The following is a 22,742-nucleotide window of genomic DNA, read 5'->3' as shown; positions in this document are numbered from 1 at the left end:
TGTACATAATATTGGCTAACCGAACAAGACCCTATACTACACTAAACGGAACTGTCCTAATTAGTGTGTCCTTAGTAAAAACCTGTGAACGAATGAACATTATACAACCTAAACTGTGTGTGTGTGTGTGTGTGTGTGTGTGTGTGTGTGTGTGTGTGTGTGTGTGTGTGTGCGTGTGTGTGCGCGCATGCTCTTTGTCCAGTGTGCACCTGTGTGGTCCATAAGCGATGCCATGAGTTGATCATCACAAAGTGCGCTGGGATGAAAAAGCACGAGGAAGACCAAGCCGAGGCAGAGGTACGCATTCTACTGCCTATACGTTCACCTGCACGGCACTTATATAGCATGTTTCCACTCAAACACCAGGCCAACTTCAAATGAAGCCAAAAATATATGAGCAATTATATGAATATAGTTTCATCACTTTGGGACGGTGACTTCCGTAAATGGAGTTATAAAAGGACGACTTCAGAGTAGAGCGCAGTTACATCAAACCCGAGAGAGAGAGAAATAAATCCTATCGGTTTAAGGTTAACCCATTCTGACCTGAGATCAGATTCATACGAGGTTTCCACTGGACACACACTCATGGTCTGATTAACCCATTCTGACCTGAGATCAGATTCTAAAAATGTCAGTCGCTCTTCGATTTTTCATAAATAGCAGACCTACAAGCTCGTAGGGCGCCGCTCGGTGGCGCGCTACGAGCTTGTAGGTCTGCTATTTTTCAATAGCTAAAGCACGACATGATGCTAACACCAAAATGGGTTAAGGTTAAGGTGACAGCAGGAATGTTGCTACAGTACTGTATCGTTTATTTGACTAAAGTATTTTGATATCGATACGGTAAATGGACTTTGCACCACTGTCAAAGACGAATGGAATATGAATCCGGGTCAGACGAGTATATATATACGTGGCATTTAACTTTTTGAGGCATTTTGTCCTTCGGACAAGAACACTAGTCCGGGCACAAAATGTCACTTGACCGGAGCACGAGCTCACAAATACATTTTAAATCAACTAACTGTAAGTTGGTTTTTGGTGAACACGCATGCAGTTAATAGCCCTAGAATGTCTGTGATCTTTTATACATTTCATGTATTCCAAAAACAAATAGATATCGGTCCCATCGGTGCACAGTTAGCAGATTAGCACATTTAAACCATTCTGACCTGAGATCAGATTAAAAAACTGTCTTCTACATCCTGACATCCTACATCCTGAAGCTCATAGCGCGCCACTCGGTGGCGCGCTATGAGCTTGTAGATCTGCTATTTTTCAATAGCTAAAGCATGACATGATGCTAACACCAAAAGGGGTTCCTGCCAAAAATGGGTTAAAGGAGAATTCCATGCTAGAAGGCTTTCTTACCTTAGAGGTCCAGGTGTTATTTTGTGCAAAAGTGCATTATTGGCTATTTCCCCTAATATAAGCCCTATAGAGCGTCGCAGTCCCGCCCCCTTTCAGAACGACGAGTGGCCCAGGAAATTATTCTCCATTCATTTTCTCCATAGGCTTTTCAAAAAGTATTTTTATGAAGACTGTTACGCCGCGGACAACGCCACAACAAACACAATGTCTTGTGCCGATCAAATAATCTGAAAGAAGAAAATAAAGGCAGGACACAACACTATTAGTTTTGTTTTTCTTCTTACAATTTTTTTGATCGGCTACCAAACATTGTAATTATTGTCATGATTTGTCCTGGCTTTGTCCGCGGCGTAACCGTCTTTAAAGAAAGACTTTTTTGAAAAGCCTATACGGAGAAAATGAATGGAGAATCATTTCCTGTCGTTCTGAAAGGGGGCGGGACTGCGACGCTCTATGGGGCTTGGGTTTCTGTGCTAAACTAGTAAAGTGTGCCGCTTGTCACTTTTGAGCGATGGAAATAAGCGATTTAGCGCAACACCCCATAGCCCCATTCAATCCAACGCAATTTAATTCAATTCATTGAGGGCTTATGGTATAGGGGAAACAGCCAACAATGCGCCTTTGCACAAAATAACACCTGGACCTCTTTGGTATGGACGTATAACAACTACAAATAAAGGAATGGAATTCTCCTTTTAATGTCAAGCCCTGTGGGCATATGTACTGTAAATGGACTACGTACGGGGTGTCCTTGCGCCTGTAAGTGTACAAAATGGCCGCTGTGTGATATGGTCCTTTTCCCCTTCCACGCAGCCCGTGGGTTCCCAGCGCTTCAGCGTCAACATGCCCCACAAGTTCAGCATCCATAATTTCAAGGTCCTCACCTTCTGTGACCACTGTGGTTCTCTGCTCTGGGGCCTGCTGAGACAAGGCCTCCAATGTAAAGGTATATTATATGTGTGCATTGCACACAACACACGACAAACACACAGAATTGTGGTGCTCGCTAATATACTATTAATTGATATGATAATAGTACTTTATTGTCAGTTCACACTGAAATTTGTCTTGCGACACGGCAGCCATGCGCAGAACACATATATACACACATTTGACACAACACAAAGAACGAGACAATACATACATACATAAAGACATGAAGACAAGAGCAATATCCACCGCTTTAGATTATCCTGTGGCTATACTACAACTCCTGATTGAGCCTCAAGGTCGAATGGTGGACAAAGGACCTCTTTAGTCTTTAATTAATTAGTCTTTAATTAATATGACTATATGGTATTAGTGCTAAGACGTCGATGGGCTGTCTTGGATGAGTCAGTCGTTCTTCGATTTTTCAAAAATAGCAGACCCACAAGCTCGTAGCGCGCCACTCGGTGAGCGCGCTGTGAGCTTGTAGATCTGCTATTTTTCAATAGCTAAAGCATAACATGATGCTATAACACCAAAAGGGGTGCCCGCCCAGAATGGGTTAACCCGTTTGGGCCCCGACGTCGAAAATAAAAACAAAACGTTCGCATTTTTCTTTTACGATTTTTCAAAAATAGCAGACCCACAAGCTCGTAGCGCGTCACCCGGTGGCGCGCAATGTGGATCGCGTCCTCTGGTCATGGAACAAACTGACCACCAGATATTTACCCTTGCAGTTATGAGAGGTAGGAGAAGACCTGGGAGTATTCATATTATCCAGTCTATATACTCATGTGTTTTGAGGATTCGGAGACGGCTATAATTATGACCGGGTTCCTCGGGAGAGATACTGTGGGGAGCTGCCGCGGGAATACGGGGTGAGGGGAGGGGGTCCTTGTTGAGTCTATAGTGTATGCGAGAGCTGTTTCTGTGTGCTGGGTCGGATTTGTTTTCCGGTGGGGGGGGGGGGACTAACAGTCCATCGGTTTGCGATGTTCATGGACAGGATCTCGAGACGCAGTCGTGGAGGAGAGGGTATATATACGATCCGGTGAGCATAAGGGTTGCTTCATTGCTGTCCGCAGTCGCTGTCCCGCACTGTCGTGACGAAAAGAGAACGGAGCCAGGAGAGGAAAAAAAGCTCTCCATGTTATATATAGCGAGCAAATCTTTCGTTTTTCTATTATGCTCTCACCTCCTTATATGGTCATGGAAATGTGGGTCACGTGACCCAAAAGAATGAGAAGATCGTGGAAGCGGCGGAAATGATATAGTTTTCTCAGATGGTGTTGGGCCGGCCTCTCCCTTTCTAGAAGTATAGGGTGACACACGCACGCACGCACACACACGCACGCGCACGCACACGCACGCACGCACACACGCACGCACGCGCACGCACACACGCACGCACGCACGCTCTTATTCCTCTGTGTGTCTTTGTGTGTGGGGGGCAGTGTGCAAAGTGAACGTGCACAGGCGCTGCGAGAGCAACGTGGCTCCCAACTGCGGCGTGGACGCCCGGGGCATCGCCAAAGTCCTCTCTGACCTGGGGGTCACGCCGGACAAGATCTCCAGCAGCGCCCTGCACCACAGACCGGGACGGAAAAAGGTTCTTGGGACATTTTTTATTTCTTTCTTTGTATATTATTAATCGTCATATAACTGCAGCATAATGCTGTTGTTGTGTATTCATTTAACTATGCGACCGACTCCATGTGTCATGGTCTGACTGTCACTCTACAGACCGTGTCTCCACATCAGCCACACTCCCGTTCTCCATTCCCTCTCTCTCAGCCCTTGTCACACACCTGTTTCTCCACCCCCCTCTTCAGCCCCAACAGTGCCATGCACCATTCCACACCTGAGAACACTTCTGCAATCACCCTGCTCCCTATAAGACTGGACTCATTTCACAAACAAACTGTCAGTACATACTTCCTTGTTCCAGTGTTCTGCCTTGGACTCCTCGTGTGTGTTTTGGGGCTTCTAAGAGGTATTTGTGTTTTGCATAGCTTATACTGTAACTTTTGGACTACCTGGTTTATGCATTATGCTATTGAAAGTATTTGCATTTTTTGGACTTCATGAGATTTAGCATTTTGTTCCTGAAGTTTTGCATTTTTTGGAATTCCTAGTTTACTCCTTGCATTTCCCTATTTTTGTTGTAAACTATTTCTGCCTTAATAAATAAGTTCATTTGATAAATGTTCTGCCTTTGGCTCTGCAATTGGGTTCAGTCATTCCTGGTACCGTAACAGAATGTACTGACAGTTTGTTTGTGAAATGAGTCCAGTCTTATAGGGAGCAGGGTGATTGCAGAAGTGTTCTCAGGTGTGGAATGGGCATGGCACTGTTGGGCTGAAGAGGGGGTGGAAACAGGTGTGTGACAAGGGCTGAGAGAGGGAATGGAGAATGGGAGTGGCTGATGTGGAGACATGGTCTGTAGAGTGACAGACCATGACACCATGTTATGTTGCGTTCCGTTGGTTGCCACGTAAATATAACTTAATTATAACAGTGTTTTTTATAGCTGTTTAAGGCATTTTGAACGCCGGCTGTAATTATGCCCGCGGTGTGACCTTTTCTATACAATCGGCGTATTGCCATAACCCATTCTGGGTCGGGAACCCCTTCTGGTGTTTTAACTAAGTGTTATGTTATTATGCTTTAGCTATTGGAAAATAGCAGATCTGCAAGCTCGTAGCGAGCCACGAGCTTGTAGGTCTGCTATTTTGCGCAAATCTTTGAATATATATATTTCAGAGCGAACATTTTTAACTAAAATATTTGCTTCTGGAACTACATTATTTTCAGACGGCGGTCCGTGGCCCAATAGAGATAATTCTGGGGGTCCTTGACGTGAAAAAAGCACAACTGACATAGAAACAGAAAACTATTAGGATTTGGAAGCCTGGTCTCTAAAACTACCTCCCCCTGGCCAGCCGGGGCGCCTGATGGAGGGGAAAGGAACTGGTCGGAATAACGTGTCCCTTCCACGCGCTACGTCCGGCCGGGGAAATTCCCCTCTGTCAGGTGAAAAGAAGCAGCTTGGACTCCTCATGCATAGAAGGAGGCATGAGGTCAGTCCGCTGCCCCCCCAGGTTGGCAGAGGAAGTGTAGCGCCCAGGATTACATTCGATAATTGGCACTGGGTGAAAAGAAAAAACTGGGTTACAAAATCGTGGGATAAACATTTCTAAAGAAAAAAGGAAGGAAGGAAGCCCTTTTTTATTTTATATCGCCATCAGTCCAAAATGGGTTAATCATGGCGCGATAAAATGACTACTGTGCATGTGAACGCACACAGGGAGAAAGAGAGAGAGAGATACTGCATTATATAGGTCATGATTGTGAGAGAGTCCAGAAGTAGGTACATTACACACAAGATGGCTCGGAGCCCAGGCGACAACCTATGGGTTAGTGTTATTTAGTGTCCTTGAGCAAGACACCCTGACCCCTAACATGCTCCTGATGAGCAAGCCTGTGTTATATACCTTGCATTGGCTTTATCTCTGCAGTCTCTCATAACCCATTTAGGGCCCGACGTCGAACATGAACCCATTCTGACCTGAGATCGGATTCCACAAAAATGTCATCTACTTGTAGTACGTGCTGTACATCCTGACAGTTTTCTGAAAAAGCTATGCTTTCCACGTCTTAAAAAAGCAGACCTATACAAGCTCATAGATCTGCTATTTCTTCAATAGCTAAAGCATTGACATAATGCCCCAAAAGGGGTTATTCCCGCACCAACATGGGCTAATGTATGTATGGGTGAATGCACAGTATATAGCGCTTTGGATAAGGGCTCTTTATAATGTCATTTATGTGAATGTGCCATTTATGATCATGTTTCTGTCAACAGAAATCCCAACGTCAAGACCCACACCCATTGGCCGGGGCCCCGCAGACAGAGGTCGACCGCTCAAAGTCCGCCCCGACGTCTCCCTGTGACCAGGGTACGCACGCACGCACGCACGCACGTGCACACGCACGCACGCGCACGCACACGTACACGCGCACAGGTTATTGAGGGGGGTCTCGCGACGGTGCCATTGCATGATGTGACTATGCAGGCCGATGCGTGAGCGCGCGTGGTTTAATTGCCACACGTGGGGCAGACGGAGAATAGAAATCACACCCGTGTGAAGTGAGGGGCGCTGATAACTCAACTCAACTCAACTTTATTTATAAAGCACATTTAAAACAACCATAGCTGCCACAAAGTGCTGTACAGTATAGGTAAAACAGTAAGTAAACACATAGACTAAAAACACAGAATACAAAGACAACACACAAAACAAGAAAAGGAGGGGGGGGAGGCTAGTTCAGGAACAGAGGTCTCATGCTGTGTTAAAAGCCAAAGAATAAAAGTGCGTTTTAAGCGAGGTTTTAAAAATGGCCAGAGAGGGGGGCCTGCCTAATTTGCAGGGGAAGGTCGTTCCAGAGCTTGGGGGCAGCGAATGAAAAGGCTGTTTTAAAAAAAAAAAATTAAACTCCTGCTATGATTAGGTGATGTAATGGTGATGGTTAAAACAGACGAGACAAACGTGAATCTTTCTTTATTGTTAATGGCATCTAGAGTTTGTGTTAGGGACGAATCCTTCCATTGTCAACGGCGTTTTTGATGTTTGTTTAACTAAAAACAAACATTAAACCTGTGTATATACGACCTCAAAAATCACACCTATGTGAAATGAGTGGTGCTCTTGACATCGCTACATAAGTATACATACTGAAAGGTGGTCCCTTATTGGCCAATTAAGCGCTCCCCCCCAACATGTGATTGGTTAGCCGATTTGCTCGTTTACATAATATGACGTAGGTTTTCCCTTCAATGTCGACGGCGTTTAATGTTTTGCCGTTTTAATTTACGTCATATTCAGCGGAAATATCAGCTCTTGTCGTCCTACATCATCTCATAACTGGCCAATCAGAATGCCTGTTGCCTGTGATTGGTTTGCCCGATTTGCTCGTTTACATAACATGACGTAAAGTGTCCCTTCAATGTCAACGGCGTTTAATGTTTTGACCGTTTAATTTACGTCATATTTAGCGTAAATCTGACGTCATTGTTCCCCGTTCATTGTCAAAGGCAAATATTGAGACGTGTGGGGGGACAAAAGCTGTATATAGGAGGGGCTATAGCGCCCCTTAAAAAGAGTCTGCAGGGCCTGTGCCGTGGCTCAGCGGTCCAGGCACCTTCATTGGCTGGTAATCCAGTCTGGCTAGTGTGGCCGCGGGTTCGACTCCCGGTCCTGACGGCCTTCACTGCAATGTCCCCCCCCCCCCCAAAAAAAAAGCATTTTTTAATTTTTTTAATTAAAAAAGAGTCTGCACAACCAATTGAATGCTCCCAAACCTCCATACAGCGATATTATTATTTCACACATGACCGTTTTCAAGTGGTGTGATTTACACACGTAATCGCACATGTGTGGTGCAGCTTTTACAATCAAATCATCAATGAGTCAAAGCTCCAAATGGAACAACTGGAGCTTGTTTTCTGCTCTCTCTCTCTCTCTCTCTCTCTCTCTCTCTCTCTCCCCCCCGTCGTTCAGACCTGAAGGAGCTGGACAACATTCGGAAGGCCCTGTCCTTTGACCAGCGCGGGGACGAGTCCACGCGCAAGACGCACCCCCTCGCCACCTCCGCCTCCGTCTCCGCCGGCCTCGGGGACAGGGGACACGGCGGCGGCGGCGGCGGGGGGGCGGAGGACAGACGGTCACGCGTGGAGGGAGGAGGAGGAGGAGGAGGAGGAGGGGGAGCGGTGGCCGAGGACGAGGAGGGGAGGAGGGAGAACGGGGAGGTGAAAGGTCGCAACGGCGCTCTGGAGGCCAAGCGGGTGAACCTGGACGACTTTGTGTTCATCAAAGTCCTGGGGAAAGGCAGCTTCGGAAAGGTCTCCTCTTCTCTTCTCTTCTCTTCTCTTCTCTTCTCTTCTCTTCTCTTCTCTTCTCTTCTCTTCTCCTAACCCCTCCCCTCTCCTCCCCTCTCCTCTCCTCTCCATTTTCTCTCCCCCTGCTGTTTCCTCCCTCTCTTCCAAAATAATATGAGTTCACCTACATCTTCTCTCTGTCACTCCGTCGATTCCCTGCGTCGTACAAGCAAGATTGATTTCGGTCACGCGATCTAATGCCTTTTAAACTAATACAGTCTAACGTAACGTGATTACATTCAATGTAATATAATGTCATCTAATGTAATTCAATCATAATTCATCTTAATCTGATCTAATGCACTGTAACGTGTACGGTGTGTGTGTGTGTGTGTGTGTGTGTGTGTGTGTGTGTGTGTGCGCAGGTGATGCTGGCGGAGCTGAAAGGCAGTGACGAGGTGTACGCTGTCAAGGTTCTGAAGAAAGACGTCATTCTGCAGGACGACGACGTCGACTGTACACTGACGGAGAAACGCATCCTCGCACTGGCCAGGAAACACCCCTACCTGACCCAGCTCTTCTGCTGCTTCCAGACCAAGGTAGGAAAAAACACCCCTACCTGACCCAGCTCTTCTGCTGCTTCCAGACCAAGGTAGGAAACACCCCTACCTGACCCAGCTCTTCTGCTGCTTCCAGACCAAGGTAGGAAAAAACACCCCTACCTGACCCAGCTCTTCTGCTGCTTCTAGACCAAGGTAGGAAACACCCCTACCTGACCCAGCTCTTCTGCTGCTTCCAGACCAAGGTAGGAAACACCCCTACCTGACCCAGCTCTTCTGCTGCTTCCAGACCAAGGTAGGAAACACCCCTACCTGACCCAGCTCTTCTGCTGCTTCCAGACTTTTTACCGAAGTCTCCTGAACTTGAACTTGAACACAGCATTTTTGCGTTGAGCTAATATTATGTTTCCAAATCCAAAGTCGTACACCGCATCTCCAGTAGATGATTGATTGATTGATTGATTGATTGATTGAAATATTCATTAACAGTTTGCAGAATTACAGTACATTTCAAGCACAAACTCAATACAAAGACTGTTAACTGTGAGTGGACGACCCCAATTAAGCATTAATTCAGATTCAGATTTTACGTGGGGCCAGTTTCGAATTGCAGCCGTCCGTATAGGTGCAGCCCTTTGAGAGCGGTTTTGAAGGAGTCAAGGGATTCGCATGTCTTAATGTCTGTTGGTAGGGCGTTCCACATTTGGGTGGCATGGGAGCGAAAGTAATTGAGTCCCTTGTTTGTGCCGAATCTGGGCTGTACATGGTTCGTTCGTTGCACTCCCTCCCTCTGGTGTTGTGGGTGTGGACTTTAGATAAAGTGCACATAAATGTTGATTTCGTCGACTGAAACTACGACGAAAAATGTTCGTCGACTACCTGTTTTTTTCACCGACGAAACTAAATGAAAACTAAGCTTGATGACAAAAACTATATATATTATATATTGACAATTTCAGTTAACAATTTAAAAACTAGACTAAAATGTTAGGAAGGGGACTAGTCACTATAGTGGACAAGAGATCCAGTATAAGTACAAGACAAGTCATTTTACACTTGGTGAAAACAGCCAATCACAAACTCACAAAGTTGTGAGCTTGTAGATGTAAAGTCGGCCATTACGACGGCATCAAGGGCCTGACAAAATACATTTTAGTCGACTAAATCAACTGTAGATTTTAGTCGACTAAAATCAACTGTAGATTTTAGTCGACTAATATCAACTGTAGATTTTAGTCGACTAAAATCAACTGTAGATTTAGTCGACTAAAATCAACTGTAGATTTAGTCGACTAAAATCTTGTGATATTCAGTCGACTAAAACTAGACTTAACACTAAAACATTCCAGGTGACTAAAATGTGACTAAAATGTAATGAAAACTATTCAAAACTAAAATCACACACACGCACGCACGCACACACAACCACACACACACGTCACACACACACACACACACACACACACACACACACACACACACACACACACACACACGCAACCTTGAACCACACGACCTTGTACCACTTTACCACTAGAGGGCAACATTAGCTCACATTTGTAGCCTCCACTCTCAACCGTTAAGATTAAGCCAGTCTAATGAGTCTGCTGTGTTCCTGTCTTTTTTAGACTACATTACCGTTTGCCGCTTAATATGGAGCATGAATGAGAAAAGAGTTCATGGTAAAAATGTGGTCATTGAATGCATTTAATTGCAAAAAGTATTCACTAGTTTGGTCCATCTGTAGACTTTCTGACCCATTGCGTTCAAATGTTTGCTTTACGATATGATAATCCTCTCCTCTCTTTTGCCACTGGCTAACTTGCTGTAGATGGTGACACAGACTAGACGGACCCACACGCACGCATATGAACATACGCACGCACGCACAACAGGAAGCTGTGGGTGGTAGTAGTTAGGCTCTACTGTATATGTTTTGTCTATGGCTTATTGCATAAGTGTTCCCTTCAGCATTTACTGTACTTATTGCTAAGGTTTATGTAATACGTGATTTCTGTTTCCTATGGGTATAAACGTGACTGCTAAACTCCATCGGACAGTGTAAATAAAAATGTCTTAAGTAACAAAAAGAGGGGAATTTTTTTTATAATAATACAAAAGGCAGTTAAGTTCCTGACAGATAGACAGTGTCAACGGGGCGCGTCAGGATAGGCCATCGAAGGAAGGATGATTTGAAGCGTCAGTCTATATATATATATATATATATATATATATTCGCCTGCACTGCAATTATTAATACCGGTATATGTATTTTCTTTTTTACGTTTAGTTTAGTTAAGTTTTAGTCATTGTCTTTAGTTTAACTGATGTGTTTTTGGCTTAGAATGGCCAAACTTCGTACACTCGCAATACAAAGTTTGAACTGGTCAATGCCTGCAGGGCTTGATGCAATATCCAGGTACGCCAATGTGTTTGGTGGTTTTGTTTTGCTCCAAAATAGAACCGGTTAGAACAGGTTATGATGTGTCCACTCGACGCCTCCACCGTGGCCACACGGCTGTTGTGAACAATGTTGATGACGTGAGCTTCATGACGCTTTCAGGGTCTCAGGGGCTATAGACTCATTAAAGACATATTTAATGGAGGGAAAAAATGATACACAGAGAGGATACAGCATGCAGAAGAGAGGAGTTAGGAGAGGAGTTAGGAGATAGAGCATGGGACATTTTGTTTATTTTCACAGAATGTTCTGGAGAGCCCTACTTTAATGATGGCGTCTCTCAATTCCCCCAAACGTAAATGAAAACAAATACACACATAGGCACGCACGAGCGGGGATGCGTGCACACACACGGTTAGGGACAGAGAGAGAGAGAGAGAGAGAGAGAGAGAGGTGGATGGACAGACAGACAGACAGAAAGATAATGAGAGATATTTTCATAATAATAGCATGATCTTAATTCATTTTCTTTCTTTCTTTGTCATTTTCCCTCACTGTTGCGCACGCACGCACACAAACACACGCACACACACGCACACACGCACACGCACGCACGCACACGCACGCACACACATGCACACACGCACGCACGCACGCACACACACACACACACACACACAGCACAAAGAAACAGTGTGAGCGATTAGTTGCAGAAAAAAGTGGATTGTTGAGGGTCTTATATAACCGCTTTGATCCTTATCAGCCTGATGTGTATTCCATATGCTGTTTGTTCTCACACACACACACACACACACACACACACACACACACACACCCCGATACTTTTGTACTTTTACTCAAGTAAATGTTGAATTCCGGACTTTTAGTAGGCTAGTATTTGCAGTATTGATACTTTTACGGGAGTACTTTTTCCAATCACACTTTCCTGCATAACGACCAGATCAATGGGCGTCATTCACAAATCTGTGCTTGGCCGCGGGAACCCCTTTTGGTGTTAGCATCATGTTATGCTTTAGCTATTGAAAAATAGCAGATCTACAAGCTCATAGTGTGCCACCGAGTGGCGCGCTACGAGCTTGTAGGTCTGCTATTTTTGAAAGATCGACGACTGACACGGAAACAAAGCTTTTTCAGAAAACGTTTAAAAAAAAATTAATCTGATCTCAGGTCAGAATGGGTTAAACTGAACGGGTCTCACACTCTCTCTAGCTCTTTACTAAACAGAAAATACATTTTCAGGTGGGTTGTCAATTTCAGCCAATCAGGAAGGAATACCCATGTATCAGCTTAAATGGTATAGTGTTCCAATTCCAATTTTGTCTGCTCATTTCTTTGTGTCATCACTTCCACACACACACACACACACACACACACACACACACACACACACACAATTCAATTCAAAGGGCTTTATTGGCATGAGAAAACATACGTTTACATTGCCAAAGCAGAAAGAACAAAACAACAGTACAGCAATACAATCAAAACAAAAATTATGTACTTTGAAGGTCAGAATCTTCAATAGATCAACTTCTGTGTACCAAGATAACTCGATGCAGGTATAGTGCAGGAATATACACAATGATTAGTCTTTAGGGTGGTTGTGTTCCATTTGATATCCTTCTCCTATCACAGCACACACACACACACACACACACACACACACACACACACACACACACACACACACACACACACACACTTCTTGGTGCCTTATGTAATGGTGTTTCCACTTGGTTTAACTGGACTAATGTTGACACCAATGTTCTAATGACTTAGCTCATGTCTCACATGTTCTTTCCCCTAATGCAGGGCATTACAGAAAAGTGCATGTAAGTACATAAGATGGACCTTGTGGTTAACTGGACCTATATAGCTTTGATTCTGAAATCATCCCCACCCCGTTTAGCACTCCTGACCTGCACTGTCTAATAAAACACTGTATTGTTCCTTAAGCTGCTTTCCGTGTAAGGTCTATACGTCTTTTACCAATACTATGCATCTTTTGAGTGATGTCGGATCACTTGCTCAGTCAGTTTAGAAGGCCTTTCTGCTTCAGTTATAGACAGCACCGTAGAAAGCCCAGCGAGTGAGAGCAGAGGCGGGAGATAAAGCGAGACAAGTCTGAAAGCGCAATGTCACAAAATAATGGAGGGTATGCACGTGACATCATCATGACCGCGCCGCGCCATGACACTTTAAAATGGACACTTTCATGGGAGCCAAACTCACACCGGAAGTGCAATGACTACATGGCAGTGAATGGAGCCGGCTCATAACAAACATTATTCATGAACAATTGAGACCTTTTGTAAAGTAATCACTTCTGGAAAATAACAGAAGACATTTAAACACAGGTTGTTTTCTAATCACTTACTTTTCCGATGTGCACAGAGTGCACAGTACATCATTTTATCTGAGGATCTAAAACAGCAGCAGGTGTCGTTTCTGGCTCCGAAGTATCGCGAGATTTGGCCGCCAGACAGGAAACGGTGGGAAGTCTCGCAATACTTGGTGCGGTTTCATTGATAGTACATTGGACACTTCATACTGTGTTTCCTCTGCATTCATTCCAGCCGTCTTTGTGTGCACATTTTCTGAAAAACCTACGGTTACAAACATTACGTATATGCACAAGTTGCAATCGTGCAAAGTACTGTTTGTGAGCAATGCCGTACGTGCGTACAGTACCGTATATTTCCAAGTAATAGCCTTACCGCATACAATTACACAGTGTACACATCTTAGAGCAACACAGCAGACAATAATGTGTCATAATTATGTCTTCTGTTATTTTCCAGAAGCGATTACTTTACAAAAGGTCTCGGCCATTCAGAAAGTGTTTGTTCATGAGCTTGTGTGGTATCTGGTGTCTACCACACGCTCTAGTTCTATTATACGAAACACTGCTAGAACTGGGAGAGCACTCGATGAAGTTTGTGAGACGCGGGAGTCAGAAGATGAGATGGTTTCCGATTGTTTATTTCAGCAAAGTACAGCCCAGCCCAGCACACACCGGAGGGTAGACTTCCCCCCCAGATAGGTGGAGACCCTTTGAACCACTGTTCATCTTCTATATAGCATGTAAAGTCCTTATGGTGTGACTCAGGAACTGAGAGATTTGACAGTTTGTATAGCGGTTGAAAGTACTTGCACGCTCTGCTTGCGCACTAGTAGGCCATCTATGGCCCACTAGTGCGCAACGAGCAAGTCACACCGTAACCGTCACCCTGCACGGGGTCCCATGGCTGAGAGCTTGAAGTGAGACGAGCCCCCACAGCCACAACACCTCAGGGTGATAGCTGCTGAACGTCACTCAGGTCTATACTGAATGTAAATACACGTATACACATTTTGTCCCCAAGAATGATAGGTTCCCGTCACTGAGCTCCACAGCTGAGCTCTCATACGTAATTGACTCCAGTGCATTCTGCCCAACTTCCGATTGCAGTTTGGCTCCCGCGAAAGAAAGCGCAGCCCAGTCACGTGACGACCATTGCCTTTCCTCAGTCGACCGTATAGCTATATCATTACGGCCAGTTACATGTGCTCAGCGATGCGATACAAACTCACGAATGATTTACGATCGCCGGGGTGCGCGGCCGGCGGCCCACCACCGCCGCGGACAGCGCTCGAAGCTTTTTTGAGACACGGCGCTTTGAAAATCCCGTTTAATAACGGAGGCTCGACGGAGCTGGATTTAAAAATAATCCCATAGCTGGTGGGGTGACGGAGGCTCTCCATGCTAACCGGAGCAATGCTAAGAGGTGAATTGACGGTCGGCGCGCTTTCATATATGGAGTATACGGTTGTCTAGGAACATACGCGTATAGTTGCGCCACCTTTAGGTATACCGATAGCCTATAGCTACGTTTATAAACTTGGATAGCAGCGAAAAGGTTGAATACCAAACTACCACGCCCCTTCACCGACTCGCCCCGGTGCGAGAATCGGCATTCCTAAAGAGACCTAAATAAATTATGCAAAAAAAAACGGTTAACCCTTTAAGACCCAGCGTTGCTTTTTAGCAACAATTTTACTTTAATTAATTACTAAATTATTATTATTATTATTTTCTGTTATTTTTTCACCTAAACGTCATCAGTGATGGTCATTGCAATGCCATTTCAATGCCATTGGTCATGATATTTGCATATAAACACCCCCCACAGAGGCTGAAATTCACACAAATAAGAAAATGTTTAACCTAAGACTTTTGACCTTTACCCTAATACAAGTAGGTAGAATAATTGTAATATATGTTTTTTTGTGATCATTAAAATGTCTAGAACATGTTTTATTCATTATTGTGCAAGATATCCCCCAAATGTAAATTATTAATTTATTATAATTTATTATATAATTATTATATAATTATTATACATTTTTCATCAAACTTTATTTTTTTAGTCTTAGTCCTAGTAGTACAAAGTAGTAGTAAGGTTGAAATCTATTTTTTGCAAGTAGAAATTAATACCTAACCTTTTTCTTAACATTAACCTCAGTAAAACTATATGCCTGAACCTAACCCTGTATACCTAAACTTAACCCCTAGAATGATGTCTAACCCTGAACTTATTTCGAACCTAAATAAAGAATGCAAGAAACGTCGGACCGGAAAAACGGAGGGCCGAGATGGTTTAAGGGCGACCGTACCTGATACCGAAAAGTTAAAGGTATATTCAATGATTTCACTAAATTCAAATATCATTTTTTTAGGATAATTCTTCTATAAAGTGTGCTGACCATTATATAAGAAGTCCCCCCCCCCCCACCCCCTGTCCCCAGTTAGCCCCTGTGGTCAAACTAGGGGGGAAGGTGGCACAGTCAGTAGTGCTGTCGCCTCGCAGCTATAGAAGGTCCTGGGTTCGATTCCCGCTGGGGGCGCTGGGGGTATAGCAGCTTTCCCTCCTCCTCCTCCGCGTCATCAGTGTCCATATACCCGAGGTGGGGTCGGCGAAAGGGCCTTTTCTGTGTGGAGTTTGCATGTTCTCCTCATGCATAGAAGGAAGCATGAGGTCAGTCCGCTGCCCCCCCCCCCCCCCAGGTTGGCAGAGGAAGTGTAGCGCCAGGGATTACATCAGATAATTGAAACTGCAGGGTGAAAAAAAAATGGGTTGAAAAATCGTGGGATAAAATAAATAAAAAAACGTATAGGTTTCGCTTTTTTGGCTATAGGGTTAGGGTTATGTGTGTGCGTGCGTGCGTGCGTGCGTGGCGTGCGTGTGTGCTTGTGTGTGCGTGTGTGTGACTGTGTTTGTGTGTGTACACTATAGTAGAGAAACTATCATTGTACTTTGTGTGACCTATGACCTATTGTGTCTCACCCACTTTACCATTCCCTCTCCCTCCCGAGTCCCACCCGATCCTTCTAATTTTCTCTCTCCTTCTCTCTCTCTCTCTCTCTCTCTCTCTGTCTCTCCCCTTCCTAATCAGTGGAGGGATCGAGGCCGTGCTCCTATCAGCCTAATTACCAGTGAAAAAATGTAAATAAGGTTATATAACGGTCGCTTGGGCTCCGACCTCACACACGCTGTCATGAGTGACGGGCAGGGAATACAGAGGAGGGTCCGGAAGGATCAAGTCAAATCATCTATTCATTATCAATAGACGGAAGTTATTTCAAATAAACATTTGGTGATATGGAATAACTGGTTTAGTGATTATCGTGCAAAAGTAAAATATGACATATGTTATAATTAATAAGATGTTTGGGTTCAGATGACCACAGCATCCTTTTGTATTTTAATGCCTTTATGTTTGTATAGCCTACATTTTGTAATATAGATGAATGAAGATAATGGTTATTATGAGGAGTGCAGCAGAGAGAGAGAGAGAGAGAGAGAGAGAGGGGAAGTGTGTAACAGAAAACAGAGGGTGCATGGGTGGAGTGAGAGTGCTCTTTAACAAGCTGTGATTACTGTTACATCAGAGCGAGGAGCGGGGACGGCCAGGTACCTCAAAGAACCTTTGTTCTCTGCAGAGAGGAAACACAGCCAGCGAGGGACAGAAACACACTGGGAGGGGATGACAGACAGAGACAGACAGAGACAGACAGACAGAAGCCTGATTCATATTACTTTGTCATCGAAAAAAAGCAACCCCCCCCCCCCCCTGTCACGTATCTACTATGCGACACATTGTGAGCTGGTGTATAGGCCCGGGTTTCTTGTAGCTTGTCGATCTGCTTTTTTTGCCATGTGACTTACTGGCCGGGGCCGTGCGCAATTGAGCATAAATGAGGCTAGACGGCAACAAAGAGAGGTACACAGAGTTCTTTTAATGTTTGAGAATGTACCAACAGAGAGAGGTACACAGTGTTCTTTTAATGTTTGAGAATGTACCAACAGAGAGAGGTACACAGCGTTCTTTTAATGTTGAGAATGTACCAACAAAGAGAGGTACACAGCGTTCTTTTAATGTTGAGAATGTACCAACAAAGAGAGGTACACAGTGTTCTTTTAATGTTTGAGAATGTACCAACAGAGAGAGGTACACAGTGTTCTTTTAATGTTTGAGAATGTACCAACAAAGAGAGGTACACAGCGTTCTTTTAATGTTGAGAATGTACCAACAAAGAGAGTTACACAGCGTTCTTTTAATGTTGAGAATGTACCAACAGAGAGAGGTACACAGTGTTCTTTTAATGTTTGAGAATGTACCAACAAAGAGAGGTACAAAGCGTTCTTTTAATGTTTGAGAATGTACCAACAGAGAGAGGTACACAGTGTTCTTTTAATGCTGAGAATGTACCAACAGAGAGAGGTACACAGTGTTCTTTTAATGTTGAGAATGTACCAACAAAGAGAGGTACACAGTGTTCTTTAATGCTGAGAATGTACCAACAAAGAGAGGTACACAGTGTTCTTTTAATGTTGAGAATGTACCAACAGAGAGAGGTACACAGTGTTCTTTAATGCTGAGAATGTACCAACAAAGAGAGGTACACGGGGTTCTTTTAATGTTGAGAATGTACCAACAGAGAGAGGTACACAGTGTTCTTTTAATGTTGAGAATGTACCAACAGAGAGAGGTACACAGTGTTCTTTTAATGTTGAGAATGTACCAACAGAGAGAGGTACACAGTGTTCTTTTAATGTTTGAGAATGTACCAACAGAGAGAGGTACACAGTGTTCTTTTAATGTTTGAGAATGTACCAACAGAGAGAGGTACACAGTGTTCTTTTAATGTTGAGAATGTACCAACAGAGAGAGGTACACAGTGTTCTTTTAATGTTTGAGAATGTACCAACAGAGAGAGGTACACAGTGTTCTTTTAATGTTGAGAATGTACCAACAAAGAGAGGTACACAGTGTTCTTTTAATGTTGAGAATGTACCAACAGAGAGAGGTACACAGTGTTCTTTTAATGTTGAGAATGTACCAACAAAGAGAGGTACACAGTGTTCTTTTAATGTTGAGAATGTACCAAATGTTACCAAATAACATTCCTGCACTCGTTATAGTTACAAGTGGATGAATTAGCACTGATGATTTGACTGTGCATAGAGAGTGAGAGACTGACAGACACAGACAAATACAGAAGAGAGAGAGAGAGAGAGAGAGAGTCAGGAATGAATGAATGGGAGAAAGATAGAAACCAACCAATAGGTGAAGATGGACACAATGGGCTCCATTTCCGTCACCGCTAAACCCCTTATCCCTAAACTTCTTTGCCTTTTTTTTTCTTCTTTTTTTTTTTACTATTTTGCTAAACATTTTGAATAGTTAAAATGGCCAGTCTACAAGCTCACAACGTGTCAATGTAGATTGGCTAGTTGAACTACCGGTATTCAAAAATGTTTTTCAAAATAGTAAAAAAAAAAAAAGGCAAAGAAGTTTAGGGATAAGGCGTTTAGCGGTGACGAAAATGGAGCCCTGTCTATGTCAAACAGCGCCCCTACTGGTACTCATTATACTGGTGCTTATACATACATACATAGGTGCACGGACATTGCTGTTCCTTGGAGTGGTTGCACCACTCAAAAAACTTAACTTAAAAAAAAAAAAAAAACTTTAAAATAACTTAAAACTTAAAAAAACACTTAAAAAAAAAACAAAAAAAACATGCTAAAGTACGTAATTTATTCTAATTGTTATTGCAATTCATGAGCTGTGTTCGCTTCCCACATGCGCGCGTCTTACTTGTTTTAATCTTAATGTCTGTACGGATACGCAACCTATACCACTGTTACAGCGCATGAATGGATCTTCTCCATATTGTCATCTCTCTTGTCATCTGATCCACTTGAACAATGAATGTATACCTCCATCTTTTATAATGTTTTCATTCACTCAGGGGGCTATAGCAGTGGTTGGTCCCCTGCAGGGAAAGTGTTATATACTTTCGCTCATGAGTACATGTATCCAAAATGGACCCTTTATTGATGCGTATGTTGGGGTAGAAAAACATGACGTGACGCGCCAGACGGCATTGTCTCAAATGCACGGCACGAGACTTGTTGTGCTATTACCGGAGCTCCCGCTGGTTAAAGAGCGTATGAGATGAGACGAGATGAGCATCTGCAATCTACCATCGGGCCTTGTTTATTCTGAGATACGAGCGGAAACGGAATGTCCCCCAAAGACCTGAATACCAACACGCGTATACATGTGCTGCCGCAGACGCACGAATGAAACGGGAATTATAGCTTGACTCGAATAAAAAAAATTAGGTATATGGACTATATATGCAAGCTGCCCACATTATGATTATAACACAACCGCACACGGCCATCGCAGGGCATTCATTTTAATGTATAAAGACCGTATATTATAGACTACAGATTATTATGTGGAATTGCCTCTTTTGTGTGTGCTGTTCCTCTGTCATTCAGAGCTCTTGGGGACGACAGCCTGCGTCAGATTTAGCCTTAATTGCCTCTTAACTCCGCCCCTCCTGGCTGACCCCAGCAGAGAGGAACGTGGGAATGTTTGTACATCTGCGTGTGCGTGCGTGCGCGCGTGCGCGGCGTGCATATGTGTGTGCGCGTGCATGCTTTTTACATGAAAAAAACATTTTCTGTCATTATTGAATGCCTCTAAACACACACACACGCACGCGCACGCACACACACACACACACACGCACGCACGCACACGCACACAGTGTTACACACACTAAATGACACATTGCCCACAGGTCTGTGGGTGTAATTTATGTGTCAGAGTTGTCTGATGCAATCAAACATTTATAAAAAAAAAGCATATATTTGGCTGAAAGTCTCCTATAAATGTTCTCTCTCTCTGCATGGCTGGCTTTCCTTTTCCACGGTGTGACAAAGAAAAATGCCCGAATAAAGGTTCATCGCGTTGCCTCATGATATGTTTCTACGTCGGTCGCTCTTCGATTTTTCAAAAATAGCAGACCTACAAGCTCACAAGCTCGTAGCAGACCTACAAGCTCATAGCGCGCCACCGAGTGGCGCGCTACGAGCTTGTAGGTCTGCTATTTTTCAATAGCTAAAGCATAACATGATGCTAACACCAAAAGGGGTTCCCGCCCCAAAATGGGTTAAGGGCAAACATGCTTCTGCTACCAGGGTCCCTGGACGACTATACCTGCAAGTTATTATTGTCAGATTTTAGGTCACTGTATTTAGAAATCATATTTACAGTATATATAATACTAATTCCCTGTCAATTATTAACCCTTTCACCTTGATCCCAACCGCTATAGAGCGTCGCAGTCCCTCCCCCTTTCAGAACAACGAGTGGCCCAGGAAATTAATCCCCATGCATTTGTGCCATATAGGCATATAGTGCTTTCGAGATCGTGGATTTCAACAATGCCACGCCAGACTTTCCCGGTCCTCCATTGCCATCCCCAGTTCCTGCTTTACTGATGCGTGTGTCCCTAATAGCGATGACATCAGGGGAATGACAGTTTTCTATACCTCTGGTCTGCTTTGAGGCAGGACTCCAGAGAAGAAGGGAAGATATTAGCCATGGTTCATGACTCTCGTATTCATACGAGAATCATGAAGTAACTGCAGCCTGTTTTTGGCGCTCGCTACATTTACAAAAAATACGTATACTGTATATAAACATTCGTATTTCAAATATAAAGTGCTCACAATTTGTCCCACGGGTGTTAGTTAGTTGCAGCACCAGCGATTAGAATTGCTGCATCCCGCGTTGTTTAATAAAAAGCATTTTTATCCGAGCTGTTATTTTGCCATTGGCTTTCAACTACGCGCCCCTAGGAGTAGGAGGGTGGCACTCGGTGTGTTCGATATAGGTACGCTGACCGCCCTGCCAATACAGACCAATAGGCGAGTGCGCTCCCGGTGTGCAACTGTGGATTTCCCAAACGAACCCCGTTTGAAAAACGTAGCCGGGGGTGCTCGGATAAAAATGCTTTTTATTAAACACCGCGGGATGCAGCAATTCTAATCGCTGGTGCAGCAACTAACTAAACACCCGTGGGACAAATTGTGAGTACTTTATATTTGAAATACGAATGTTTATATATATACGGAAAAGTTGTAAATGTAGCGAGCGCCAAAAACAGGGTGCAGTTACGTCATGACTGTCATGATAATCATCATGGCAGTCATGTTTCAGGGCTAGGAAGATACATACCTCATTGTCAGCGCTGTAGCAGTGGCCGGCAAACTGTGTTCTTCTGGATCGGACTAGTGAAGAAACACGGGGAAGGTTGCCTTATATTAGATCAGTCGATGGGTGGCTCTTCCAAGACAGATTTTGCGCAGACAACATTTTCTCCGACAGATTTTGCTATTGTTATACGGTCTGTCGTACAACAAAGTTTCTATGCTATTTTCAAAAAATAGCAAGACCCACAAGCTCGTAGATCTGCTATTTCTCAATAGGTAAATTATAACATAATGTTTAAAACACCAAAAGGGGTTTCCGCCCCAAAATGGGTTAAAGGTCAGGTCTAGAATGCATTATAATCACGTTTATAGTGCATTATAATGCACTTATAAGGCGTCATAACACTCATTATAAATGTTGTATAAAATTATGAATAGTCAGATAATCAGCTTTATATATTAGCGCATCACAGGTTTACGCGGTAAAATAAAAAAGTGAGCGAAATTAAATGACAAAAAACATGCAACAAAAACCCTTTAGAATTACTCAGTATGCGTGTGTGCGTGCGTGTGCGTGAGTGTGCGTGCGTGCGTGCGTGCGTGCATGTGTGTGTGTGTTTAGGAAGATGTATGAATCTGGAACTGGTCGGAAAAACGTTTTCCTGCACGTGCTATACGTCCAGCCAGGGAAACTTCCCCCCCCCCCCCCCCCCCCCCGTCAGGTGAAAAGAAACAGCTTGGACTCCTCATGCATAGAAGGAAGCATGAGGTCAGTCCGCTGCCCCCCCCCCCCCCCACGGTTGGCAGAGGAAGAAGTGTAGCGCCCAGGATTACATTAGATAATTGACACTGGGTGAGAAAAAATGGGTTGCAAAATCGTGGGATAAAAATGATATAAAAAGATGCATGGAGACATTATTGAGGAAATGTTATTCCATTAATATTATCAGGCTTAAACCCCCATGCATGAGCCCCACAGCGTGTACTGTAAAGTCAGTGAGAGAATAAGGAGAGAATAGTGA

The 22,742-nt window shown here is 43.9% G+C and overlaps 1 protein-coding gene across 1 annotated transcript in view; it reads left to right on the top strand.

Annotated features, from left to right (window-relative positions):
• Nucleotides 1-22,742, top strand: part of LOC308328882 (protein kinase C epsilon type-like) — a 111,894-nt gene that overhangs the window by 44,401 nt on the left and 44,751 nt on the right. Inside the window, exons 5-10 of the mRNA XM_080782994.1 lie at nt 203-297; nt 2,188-2,320; nt 3,756-3,910; nt 6,167-6,260; nt 7,863-8,203; nt 8,605-8,778. Of these exons, the coding sequence (XP_080639120.1) occupies nt 203-297; nt 2,188-2,320; nt 3,756-3,910; nt 6,167-6,260; nt 7,863-8,203; nt 8,605-8,778 (992 nt within the window). The remainder of the gene's footprint in view (nt 1-202; nt 298-2,187; nt 2,321-3,755; nt 3,911-6,166; nt 6,261-7,862; nt 8,204-8,604; nt 8,779-22,742) is intronic.

This window comes from Protomyctophum bolini, assembly GCF_963924005.1.
Source record: "Protomyctophum bolini genome assembly, chromosome: 14".
NCBI classification, from domain to species: domain Eukaryota; kingdom Metazoa; phylum Chordata; class Actinopteri; order Myctophiformes; family Myctophidae; genus Protomyctophum; species Protomyctophum bolini.
This window is presented reverse-complemented; position numbering and strand designations above follow the sequence as displayed.